Source organism: Pelophylax lessonae (genome assembly GCF_965119305.1).
Source record: "Pelophylax lessonae genome assembly, chromosome: 11".
NCBI classification, from domain to species: domain Eukaryota; kingdom Metazoa; phylum Chordata; class Amphibia; order Anura; family Ranidae; genus Pelophylax; species Pelophylax lessonae.
Window position 1 is genome coordinate 198,941,274 of NC_138778.1, and position 12,917 is coordinate 198,954,190.

A 12,917-nucleotide genomic window follows, 5' to 3' on the forward strand; every position below is an offset into this window, starting at 1 on the left:
TGAGGCACAGACTGCAAAAACCATTCCCTATACTCTACAAAAGAAAGAACAATCTAATGGTCGGTACTGGAAAGGAGAAGTTTTAGGAAAAAATGGATAAGGCCTGGTTAAATAATAGGCGTGTTTGGGTATATCAGGGTTAGGTTAGGGTGGAGCTGATTTTAAATTTAGAAATGTTAGATATGTGAAGAATAAGTAAAGGAAAAACCTTTTTTGTTTTGTTTTGGAGAAATTCGAGAGGCGATAGAAGAACTGTAAAACCAGGAGGTATTAGCATCACCACCCACAACTTAAATTATTTATTTGTAGTTTTCAGGTCATATAGGAATAAATCGATCCAGTCAGGAAACCATACAAGATACACAGTGTATTCATTGAACTGTGCACACATTGGGAGGTCATACCACTACTATCTGATACACATAGATCTTTATAACAATAGGGAGTATCACAATATAAAGCCTGCTGTCTCATGCATAGAAGGGAACAATCACATTTCGGAGCATGAAAACCATGGCTACCAGCATTAACTGGTTAAAAATGTTTCCAGCATAGGCCTTAAAACAACAAAAGAAGAAAATGCGAAAAAGGAGAGAAACCGGGACAGAAAAAGTGAGTGAGAAGCTAGGAGAGAGATGAGGGGAAGGGGATTAGGAAGGGGGGGGGGGGGATGTGTGCACCCTGAGTCGAATGAATCCATAGCAGCCCAATTGGGCCACCCACAACTCGAGTTTTGGCAAATTATCGAGTAACTATAGGCAAAACTTAATTTTTTTTCTATTGTGGATAGAGTAAGGAAGACTTACAACCCCTGTAAGGTGTATTTTTTGCCATCTGTGTCCCATTGTGGACATTTACCTTCAGTTCCTGTCCCATAGCCAAAACAGCAAGTGAGAGGAAATCCCTGCAAATTAGGGCAATCCCTTGGGGACCTGCAGGCCAAATTAGGGATGATCAAACTTTTGAAAAGTTCGGTTCGAGCAGAACACCCGAATTTCCCAAAAGTTCGGTTCGGATTTCAGAACCCCTTTGAAATCAATGGGACCCGAACTTCAGAAATCAAAAAACACAATTTTTAAGCCCTAAAACCCAATAAATGCCCCTAAAAAGTGCCTAGGGTTCTGGGTCATGCCCCATTAACTATTAATCACACAAAAAAAGTTCTTAAAAATTGTCATTTTTGATAAAAAAAGCCAATTATTGAAAAAAAAAAAAAGAGAGATTTTTTTATTTTTACTTTGGATTTAGTATCTGGGGGGTCTAAAAGGTGTGCAAGTGAAGTTTCAGCTCTGTAGCATGTCCAGAACCATGAAAAAAAAAAAGATAATTTTTCAGTAGAACAGGGATGTGGGTCGGGACCCTCCTTTAACTTTAACACCTATATGATCTTTTTTCCTGGTTCTGGACATGCTACAGAGCTGAAACTTCACAGGTACACCTTTTAGACCCCCCAGACACAAAATCACACAAAAAAGTTCTTAAAAATTGTCATTTTTGATTAAAAAAAAGCCAATTATTGAAAAATTAAAAAAAAAAAAGAGATTTTTTGATTTTACTTTGGATTTAGTATCTGGGGGGTCTAAAAAGTGTACATGTGAAGTTTCAGCTCTGTAGCATGTCCAGAACCATGAAAAAAAGATTGTTTGTATTAGAAAACTTTCAGCACAGGAGGTTGGCTCCGCTGCTGTAACACCTTGCCGGTTTAACGGAAGGCATTTTTTTGGGTTCTTTGCAGTCAGGAAAAACATCTGAACTTGTGTATAGTGGTACTGTGCACAAGTTCTGATGTTTTGCCTGCCTCCAAAAACCCCCAAAAAATGCCAGCAAAAACACACCTGGGCATTTTTTTTTGACGCTAGCGTTTTTTTGGGCATTTTTTGGGGTTCTTTTGAGGCAGGCAAAACATCTGAACTTGTGTATAGTGGTGTATATACACATCCATATATTTATATACACACCTAGACATATTTAGATGTGATAGTAGCAGAAATATATGCTTGCGCTAATGAAATCATTTACAGTAATATATTTCTGCTACTATCACACCTATATATGTCTAGGTGTGTATATAAATATATGTATGTGTGTATATATACCACTATACACAAGTTCAGATGTTTTGCCTGCCTCAAAAGAACCCCAAAAAATGCCAAAAAAACGCTAGCTTCAAAAAAAAGATGCCCAGGTGTGTTTTTGCTGGCATTTTTTGGGGGTTTTGGAGGCAGGCAAAACATCAGAACTTGTGCACAGTACCACTATACACAAGTTCAGATGTTTTTCCTGACTGCAAAGAACCCAAAAAATGCCTTCTATTAAAACGGCAAGGTGTTACAGCAGCGAAGCCAACCCCCTGTCTGAAAGTTTTCTAATACAAACAATCTTTTTTTTTATGGTTCTGGACATGCTACAGAGCTGAAACTTCACATGTACACTTTTTAGACCCCCCAGATCTGAAATCCAAAGTAAAAATAAAAAAAATCTCTTTTTTTTTAAAATTTTTTCAATAATTGGCTTTTTTATCAAAAATGACAATTTTTAAGAACTTTTTTTTGTGTGATTTTGTGTCTGGGGGGGGGGGTTTTAAAGGTGTACCTGTGAAGTTTCAGCTCTGTAGCATGTCCAGAACCAGAAAAAAAAGGATTGTATGTATTAGAAAACTTTCAGCTCAGGGGGTTAGCTTCTCTCCACACCTTGCCGGTTTCAAAGCAGGCATTTTTTGGGGTTCTTTGCAGTCAGGAAAAACATCTGAACTTGTGTATAGTGGTACTGTGCACAAGTTCAGATGTTTTGCCTGCCTCCAAAACCCCCCAAAAAATGCCAGCAAAAACACACCTGGGCATTTTTTTTTTGACGCTAGCGTTTTTTTGGCATTTTTTTGGGTTCTTTTGAGGTAGGCAAAACATCTGAACTTGTGTATAGTGGTATATATACACACATACATATATTTATATACACACCTAGACATATATAGGTGTGATAGTAGCAGAAATATATTACTGTAAATTATTTCATTAGAGCAAGCATATATTTCTGCTACTATCACACCTATATATGTCTAGGTGTGTATATAAATATATGGATGTGTGTATATACACCACTATACACAAGTTCAGATGTTTTGCCTGCCTCCAAAACCCCCCAAAAAATGCCAGCAAAAACACACCTGGGCATTTTTTTTTTGACGCTAGCGTTTTTTTGGGCATTTTTTGGGGTTCTTTTGAGGCAGGCAAAACATCTGAACTTGTGTATAGTGGTGTATATACACATCCATATATTTATATACACACCTAGACATATATAGATGTGATAGTAGCAGAAATATATGCTTGCGCTAATGAAATCATTTACAGTAATATATTTCTGCTACTATCACACCTATATATGTCTAGGTGTGTATATAAATATATGTATGTGTGTATATATACCACTATACACAAGTTCAGATGTTTTGCCTGCCTCAAAAGAACCCCAAAAAATGCCAAAAAAACGCTAGCGTCAAAAAAAAGATGCCCAGGTGTGTTTTTGCTGGCATTTTTTGGGGGTTTTGGAGGCAGGCAAAACATCAGAACTTGTGCACAGTACCACTATACACAAGTTCAGATGTTTTTCCTGACTGCAAAGAACCCAAAAAATGCCTTCTATTAAACCGGCAAGGTGTTACAGCAGCGAAGCCAACCCCCTGTCTGAAAGTTTTCTAATACAAACGATCTTTTTTTTTATGGTTCTGGACATGCTACAGAACTGAAACTTCACATGTACACTTTTTAGACCCCCCAGATCTGAAATCCAAAGTAAAAATAAAAAAAATCTCTTTTTTTTTTTAATTTTTTCAATAATTGGCTTTTTTATCAAAAATGACAATTTTTAAGAACTTTTTTTGTGTGATTTTGTGTCTGGGGGGGGGGGGGTTTAAAGGTGTACCTGTGAAGTTTCAGCTCTGTAGCATGTCCAGAACCAGAAAAAAAAGGATTGTATGTATTAGAAAACTTTCAGCTCAGGGGGTTAGCTTCTCTCCACACCTTGCCGGTTTCAAAGCAGGCATTTTTTGGGGTTCTTTGCAGTCAGGAAAAACATCTGAACTTGTGTATAGTGGTACTGTGCACAAGTTCAGATGTTTTGCCTGCCTCCAAAACCCCCCAAAAAATGCCAGCAAAAACACACCTGGGCATTTTTTTTTTTGACGCTAGCGTTTTTTTGGCATTTTTTTGGGTTCTTTTGAGGTAGGCAAAACATCTGAACTTGTGTATAGTGGTATATATACACACATACATATATTTATATACACACCTAGACATATATAGGTGTGATAGTAGCAGAAATATATTACTGTAAATGATTTCATTAGCGCAAGCATATATTTCTGCTACTATCACACCTATATATGTCTAGGTGTGTATATAAATATATGGATGTGTGTATATACACCACTATACACAAGTTCAGATGTTTTGCCTGCCTCCAAAACCCCCCAAAAAATGCCAGCAAAAACACACCTGGGCATTTTTTTTTTTGACGCTAGCGTTTTTTTGGCATTTTTTTGGGTTCTTTTGAGGCAGGCAAAACATCTGAACATGTGTATAGGGGGTATATATACACATATATGTCTGAATATATACCCCTAGACATATATAGGTGTGATAGTAGCAGAAATATATTACTGTAAATGATTTCATTAGCGCAAGCATTTATTTCTGCTACTATCACACCTATATATGTCTAGGGGTATATATTCAGACATATATGTCTATATATACCCCCTATACACATGTTCAGATGTCATGTCTGACATCAAACATGTCCTCAAAAAAGCACTGGCAGTGGCAGCCCCTGCAGCATAAAAAATGCTTGGCTGGTGAGAAGCCATATGGGTGTCCCGAAACAATTCAGAGAAATGATCATTTCTCTATAGCGGTCACCCTGCTATGGAAGGGTTTTGTCACCCTGCCATAGCAGTCACTGTCAGTTAACCCTACACTACACTACGGTCCCCTGACACTTAACACTTTCCCTACAGAAACTAAATTTTTGAAGCTAACTTAAGTGTAAAGGAGCACTCTAACTACACTAGATATCCCTTTCCTCACACTAAAAATAGCTAAATGACACTTTTAAAGTAAAATTAACAGAACTGCTTCCACTCTCTTCCATGTCCAGTATAACAATGCTAGGAATATGGCGGGAGCGATCTTATATACTGGGGGGCGTATTCACTAATGATTGGTCTAGGGACCCCCTAGTCACTCCAATCACATTCCTAGCATTCTCCTGCCCCCTCAATTGGCTTTTGCTAATGGTTCTGGTCCAATCACGGGCTTTTAAAGCCCATTTCCTGAAGCATTGCATTTTGGGCGGTTCTGGTTGCCGAATTCCGAACTTTTTGGGCAAAAATTTCTAAATTCGGCCGAACCTCGAACACCCAATGTTCGAGCCGAACCAATGGTCGACCCGAACCGTTCGATCATCCCTACAGGCCATCAGAACTATGCTGGGTAAAATATGAAAGTGCGCTGAATCGATTGTGGAAAGCTGCAACCTTAGACCAGTATGTGGTGAAATGGATAAAGAGTGTGTGTATCAGGTGCGCTAACCAATCAAATACGTGAAATATTGGGACAAAATTTATTAAATGTGTACAACGTGCACTAGTCCAGAAGGGGTCTTGAAATAAATCCAAGCAAATATTCTTATATAGTGTTCACTAAAGTGACATTAAATGGAAGTTCTGCCTTTTACTATAACAAGCTAAATAACACTTAAAAAATGTATTTAAACACAAGTGATAGGGTGCAACCACAAAAGTGTAGCAAAAAATATTATAACAACAAAAATGAAAAGAATGCACTTACAAGAAGATACAGGCTTTGCACCCCCTCCTATCTCAGTCGATGCCCAATCGGGAGGAAACGCGTCAGAGAGGAGGCGCCGCATCATCACTCACAACGTAGTATGGCAGTCCACACTGCAGGCGGCCACTGTTCTCAGACATCCCGTGGGGGTGACCGAAAGCCTGTATCTTCTTGATCGATCTAAGTGCATTCTTACCTTTATTAATAAACGGTTTTAAAGATAATACACTATCGGCGGTCCCTCTTCTTTCCCCATTCATTTTTCAGGACAAGAGCAGTGACTACCCACCAGGGATTGATCCATCATCACGTCCTGAAAAGGAAAGGGGTGTTTGTCCGTCTCACAGCCCTCCATATAGGTATATCTGGTAATGCCTCGTACACACACATCGATAATTGGCCGTGAATTCTCCGATCGGCCGATTTTTGGCTTGTTAGTATGATGCTTTCGACAACCGACTCCGACTTATATTGGGCAGACTAGATGGGCCAAATGGTTCTTATCTGCCGACACATTCTATGTTTCTATGTTTTCGGCCGAAAAAAATCTGGTGTGCAGGCTATAAAATTTTTGTTGGCCGTCAACAGAACGGCCGATTTTCCGTCAGTCAGTACAGATTTCGGCAGACAAAAATCTGATGAGCAAGACTGGGCATGCTCAGAGAAGAAAAAACACACGGAAAATAAACCATCACATGACATCACTTCTGAAGTTGATTTTTGTTGGCCGAGAAAATTCGTGTGCAGTCTAGAGCACATTTCAACCAACACAACAACACTGGACAAAAGACGGCCGATCGGTCAGCCAATAATCGTTGCGTGTGTACGAGGCATAAGAGGCTCCCCTCTTTCCACCCCTTCTTTCCTTGGTATGTGATCTTTGTTGTGGATCCTCACACATATATGCCCTTATTATTCATCTTTCTGGTAAGAAACTTGGCTCTATAGGTGGTGGGATATTGAACACAGTTCACCCGGCTTCTACATTCCAGTTCAACGGCTTCTATCATGGACACTTTTACTTGGACTTTTTTATTTTGTGTGTCATTTGGGACTGTTTCTGTCACGATTTTAATTTTTGTTGTTATAATATTTTTTGCTACACTTTTGTGGTTGCACCCTATCACTTGTGTTTACTGTAAATACATTTTTTAAGTGTTATTTAGCTTGTTATAGTAAAAAACAGAACTTCCATTTAATTTCACTTTAGTGAACACTATATAAGAATATTTGCTTGGATTTATTTCAAGACCCCTTCTTAACGAGTGCACGTTGTACACATTGTACACATTTAATACATTTTGTCCCAATATTTCACGTATTTGATTGCTTAGCGCACCTGATACACACACTCTTCATCAGAACTATGTCCCCTATTGGAAGATTTCCCCTCTATCACTTTTTCGGGGACAGCCTAGAGTTTGGGATTTTATTTTTTTATTTCAATGATAATAGTAAGCAGGACAAATAGAGACGGTGACTCTCCCTTATGGGGCTCAGACCGGTTAAGACCTATGCATTTTCTTTTTTTATTGCTTTTTGCAGAAACGTACTACGGTCTATTTCACATGGTTTCCTATGGTACACATTTCAATCTATGCTTTTTACAGCCGTTGCGTTTTTGGAAAGGGTCAGGGACTTTTTTAAATGCAAAATGGTGCATATTTGGTTCAATATACTTCAATAGAGAGGTTGAAGAGAAGCATGTATTGCATTTTGTATGCATTTTTCCCTTTTTCACATTTTCAGAGTACAAAAGTAAGTAACAAAGACATTAAACAGTGGTACAACAATCCCAATAGTCTGCCATAATAGCATAAAATTAAAAAAAATACACCAAAGACCTTTACAGCATATCATAGGATAGATCACAAAGTGCTCAAGACCGAAGGCCTCCATACAATTGGCTGCTCCAGGGCTGCAATTAAGACAGAGAGTAAAATGCAATAAGTAACTAAGGAAAAAAAATGAGTTGGGGCTGAACGTGGCCCTGTTGCGATTGCTAAGGCCGGCTGCAGACAATTAGCCGTACAGCCTTCTGCGAAAGTTCCGTGCCACAATTGTGAAAATTTGTGTGCACCAATGTGCGACCACTAGGAGTACCTTACGAAGACACTCACCAAGAAGGAAAGTAAAAGAGAGAGAAGGAAAGACAAATAATAGAGGAGGAAAGAAGAAGGAGTAAGAGAAAGAAGAAGTGGACCCAACCCCGCGCCTCCCCCCCCCCCGCCCCCAGACACACGAGGACCCCTCAAGCGCTACCAGTAAGATAGCTGAGCCATGGTTCCCATACTTTATCAAACTTGTGCATTTTGTCATCTAATAAAGCCGACATTCGTTCGTTCACCATAATCCAGGATAATTTGTGCCTAAGTTGCTCGAATAGCAGGACAGGAGACCTCCAAGACCTTGCAATCGTAATTTTTGCTGCTGTAAAGATAAAGGTTATGAGCTGCCTCTGTGCCCTCGTGGCCGTATCCACCTTCCGGCCCAGTTTTTTTATGCATTTTTCAATCTGCCTAACAACACATTGACCAAAAAAAAAAAAGTAAAAAAACGCAAAGTGTCAAAAAGGCGTGTTTAAAAACGCAAATGCACCACAAAAAGCACAGCAGAAACAGATCAAAAGCAAACTACATAGGTGTGAACCAGGCCTTAAAACTGACACGTGTTCTAATCCCTCTCCACTCTATCCAAAACTAAAAAAGTTTTGCCTTTAGTTATATTTTAACATATAATTTAGCATATAATTGAGGAAGATCTTAAAGTATAACTAAGGGCAAAACTTTTTTTTTTTTTTAATTTTGGATAGGGTGGAGAAGCATTAGAACAACCGAGGGGTTTTCATGGCTATCTGTGTCCTCCTTTAGGGAGATTCACCCTCTCTATTTGTCATGTTTACTGTTATTATCAGGGCTTTTTTTCTCAGAAAATAAATGCAGGAACTCAACCAAGACCCCCTTAAATCCACCACACCCCCTTTAAACTGCATCAAATAGTGGGTGTGGTAAATTTCACTAACAGCAGGAGGGTCCAAAAGGGGCATTGATTACCAGGAGTGCATTATGTATGGAGTGCAGAGTTGGGGGTGGTTACGCACAGAGTGCAGAGTTTGGGAGTGCACTACATACAGAGTGCAGAGTTCAGGGGTGCACTACACACTCACACAGAGTGCAGAATTCAGCCTTCTTCCACAGCTTAAAAACTAAGGGATTTCCAGTCACTACTTACCAACCAGCCAAATTAACCTGTCTAACAGTATGCGTTAAAAACAGGGGTTTAGTTGCACACATTTGCAAATACATGCGTAAGCTGCAGGCCGCGCCAAGGCACCCTGATATCTGCAGTCCCTAACTCTACCTTTAAAGAGTCTCCACAATGGGAGCACATGCATTCTGATGAGATAGATGGAGGACAGGTGACTGGAGGGAGCCCACCCCTCCTTAAAGGCGCAGGGTCACACTGAACACCCAGCACATAGCACAATGGCAGCGAAGGTGTCAGTGCGTTGCCTGACCACTATAAACGTTATACGATATTGCAAAAAGTGGTCACCTCCTCCACCTATAACTGGTCTAGATAGTAAGGAGCACTGGAAGGGCAAACGCAGCACAGCTTCTTACCCCTGCACCTCCTCCACCTATAACTGGTCTAGATAGTAAGGAGCACTGGAAGGGCAAACGCAGCACAGCTTCTTACCCCTGCATCCCCCATCCACATCTCACTTTCACCCCTCTTCAGCTCTGACCCCTGCATGCATCCCCCCCCCCCCTTAAAAGTGCCACCATCTTCCACATGTCTTACTTTTGTTGCTGTATAAGCACCCAATCACCTCTACTATCTTCCCGAACACTGTAGGTGGTTCAGATGCTTTAACTTGCAGGAAGAGGATCCAGTGAGGGTGTTGGCATCTGCATCTCCCTTGTCCCCATATTGCACTCAGTGGGAGACACTCAGGAGATCAGATTTGTGGAAGCCGTTGGGAGACAAGCTGTCACTTGTGAACACAGAGGCTGAACTTCTGTGTTTACAAGTGATAGTGGTTAGCAGAGGTCCTGATCTGGAGGTGGTGGAACTGAGTTCCACCAAGTTGCAGCTGAAAAAAAGCCCTGGTTATTATCGAAAGTAAAAGAAAATCCCAAATTTTGGGTCGTCCGCAGAACAGGAGTAGAAGGCCTATGGGGATACTAGTTCTGGTGACAACCAGGGATTCCTTTAGTTTGGAGGGATTTTCTTTCTGTTTTGGCTGTGGGACAGGTAGTCAGGGGAAATCTCCCCAATGGGACTTGGATGGTAAATAACGGTCAGGGGTTATAACACTCCCCTCCTGTACTCTTGTCAAAATGTAAAAAAAAAAAAGAAAAATGTTTTGCCTTTAGCTCTACTTTAGGCCCATTCTCAGGGGAGCTGCAGGTAGAAGCAGCATGCATCAAAAGAGTTAACCATCTCGGCTGTCTCATTCACACACACTGTGTGTGTAGCATCTCCCTAGCGAGAACTCTGAATAATATGACAGCATCATTTCAGTGTCAGATCAGTGAACCCACACAATCATCACATCTGGAAGGCAACCAGCCGCTCACACCTCACCAGCATCACAACTGCCAGCTGACATGATTTGTTAAAGACAATCTGCACTCCGAAAAGTAAAAATGCATTTGTTTCATATGGAAATGTCATGGCTAAGTTAAACGCCAGGGATTCCAAAATCAGGGGAATAAATATATATTTCAATTAGGAAAAGGATTAGAATAAAAATGACACGCCACTACATAATAATCATTTAAAATGTGAGGATCAGTAACGGAGGCGCTTATGTACGTATTTAAATATTCAGACTTAAAGCAATATCGCTGTTGCAAAAAATCCAAATGCTGCCCTTTTGAAAAGAAGAGGTGTGATATGTTCCTCTCCGGTGGGCAGCAAGGAAGAATTTAGATGTCCTTAAGTGCTGAGATGAAGACTTTTTAACATCTAGGTGTGTTGGATGCCTGGTCCACCTCCATACTGTGGTCCATACACTGGCCCCCGTGTCACTACTTTGTACCACAGTGATGTATGACCTTCTGGGGGAATCACAAGGACTAGTTCTCCACTACCCCCGGAAGTCTAGCAGATGCTGAAGATTCTGTTAAATATCATAAGACTTGTTGCCCGCTGTGGAGGTCATTTTCACACTTCTTTTTTTACCGGATGCATTGTTAGAATTTAGTTGTTTATGCAATGATGGTGTCATGGTGTAATTTTTTGTTGTTGTAATTACATAGCATTACTTATGAAGAATTAATAATTGCCCCCTATTAGGCTTTATTACTTTGATTCTGACTCTTCATCTTGAGAGTCAGGGACAGAGGTCACTTAAAGCGGAGTTCCGGCCTCAAATACTTTTTTTAACTAAAAATACCCCAATAATACTAAACCATCGCCCTTTACAGAACCGCTATTCTCATACTTACAAGGTGTACAGTATTGGATTTTAGTCAAAATCTTACTTTTAAAAACGCTGTCTGGGCGCGGCCATCTTGGATGTGGGCATCTGAAGCTGCAGTGTAATCTGCTGTGTCCTTCTTCCTGATTCCAGGGAGTGTTCTGGGAGTTCTTCCTGATTCCAGCCTCCTGGTAGTGATGACAAACAGCTCCCAGAATGCAATGCAAAGGCGGAAGTGATGTCGGTGGCCGTGGCCACAGAGGGGGGAGAAGGAGGGAGGGGGGAGAAGGAGGAAGTACAATCAAAAATGCCCTGAAAATAAGGTAAGGGAGCCCCGAAAAAAATTGAAAATGCCCAATTGTTGATCAGCTTAACGAGCACTCGGGGAATCACTAAAGTTGAAAATTGGCCGGAACTCCACTTTTAAGTGTGGCAGTGGCCATCCTGTTAACTGCCCAATGTTAAGCCAGCTCCTAAGAGTAAGTGCCTTGTAATGTGGTAATGATGATTTTGTTTTATCTTGGTAAGGTAAATAGAAGCAATGACTCCAAAACCTAATTGTGCTTTTCTCCTGACTGTGTCCATTTATGTTTCCAGCTCAGGGCACACGCTGTGGACATGAATGGGAACAAGGTAGAAAATCCCATCGATCTCTCCATCTACGTCATCGACATGAATGACAACCGGCCGGAATTCTCTAGCTTGGTGTTCAATGGCTCAGTGGATGAAGCTTCAAAACCAGGTACTGCCCCCTATTGGTTGACCTTTTTATATTGCTCCTGTGCTATTCGAATGGGAACATGGATTCTGATATCTTAACCTCCCTGGCGGTATGATTGTTTCCGATTTCAGGTGCTGAAAGCGGTACCATTATTTTGCATGTAATTCTTAAGGACGAGCAGCCCAAACCAACTATTTACATATGATTTTTTTTACTGTGCGTACTTCTTTATAACATCTCGGGTATGATAAAGTTTGAAACACAAGATCATAAATGAAAATATAATAAATACGTGTATATATATATATATATATATATACACACACACACGTGTATAGATCTATATATATATATAATACATACACGTGCATATATATATAAAGATATATATATATATCTATATATATATACACACACGTGTATATATATATATATATATTATATATATATATAGATATAAATAGATATACAGACATATATAGTACAGTAAAACTGCAGGCAAGGGCACTGGGGGGCAAACTAATGTCAATTTATTTTATTTAGTAATGTAATCCAATAGGATTACAAAATATCAGTGTGCTTGTGTGTTTTACTTTACAAATTTGCCGCCGGTTCCACCCCCCTGCGACGTGATGCTCGCAGGAAACGGAAGGCGGGGCACAGACCATCAGGCGGAAGATCCGGCCGCCATATGCTGCAGGAATACATCGTGGGATCCCGGGGACAAGGTAAGTAACCTCTTCCAGGATCCAGTGATGCTCCCTGGCGGTACCCCGAGTGTGGCTCTGGGTTAACGCTAATGGCACTGAAATTCCACCTCGAGCCACACTCGGGAATACCGCCAAGGAGGTTAAAGTTGCTGGTTATAGTGTATCTTCATTCTTCAGGAAGGAAAGTAGGTAAGGCAACATCAAGCTGTGGC

General features: G+C 40.5%; 1 protein-coding gene across 1 annotated transcript in view; it reads left to right on the forward strand.

Moving 5' to 3' along the window:
• The window catches only part of CDH4 (cadherin 4), a 1,089,940-nt gene that overhangs the window by 947,992 nt on the left and 129,031 nt on the right, over positions 1 to 12,917 (forward strand). The window contains exon 6 of the mRNA XM_082271591.1: positions 11,872 to 12,016. Within this exon, the coding sequence (XP_082127717.1) occupies positions 11,872 to 12,016 (145 nt within the window). The remainder of the gene's footprint in view (positions 1 to 11,871; positions 12,017 to 12,917) is intronic.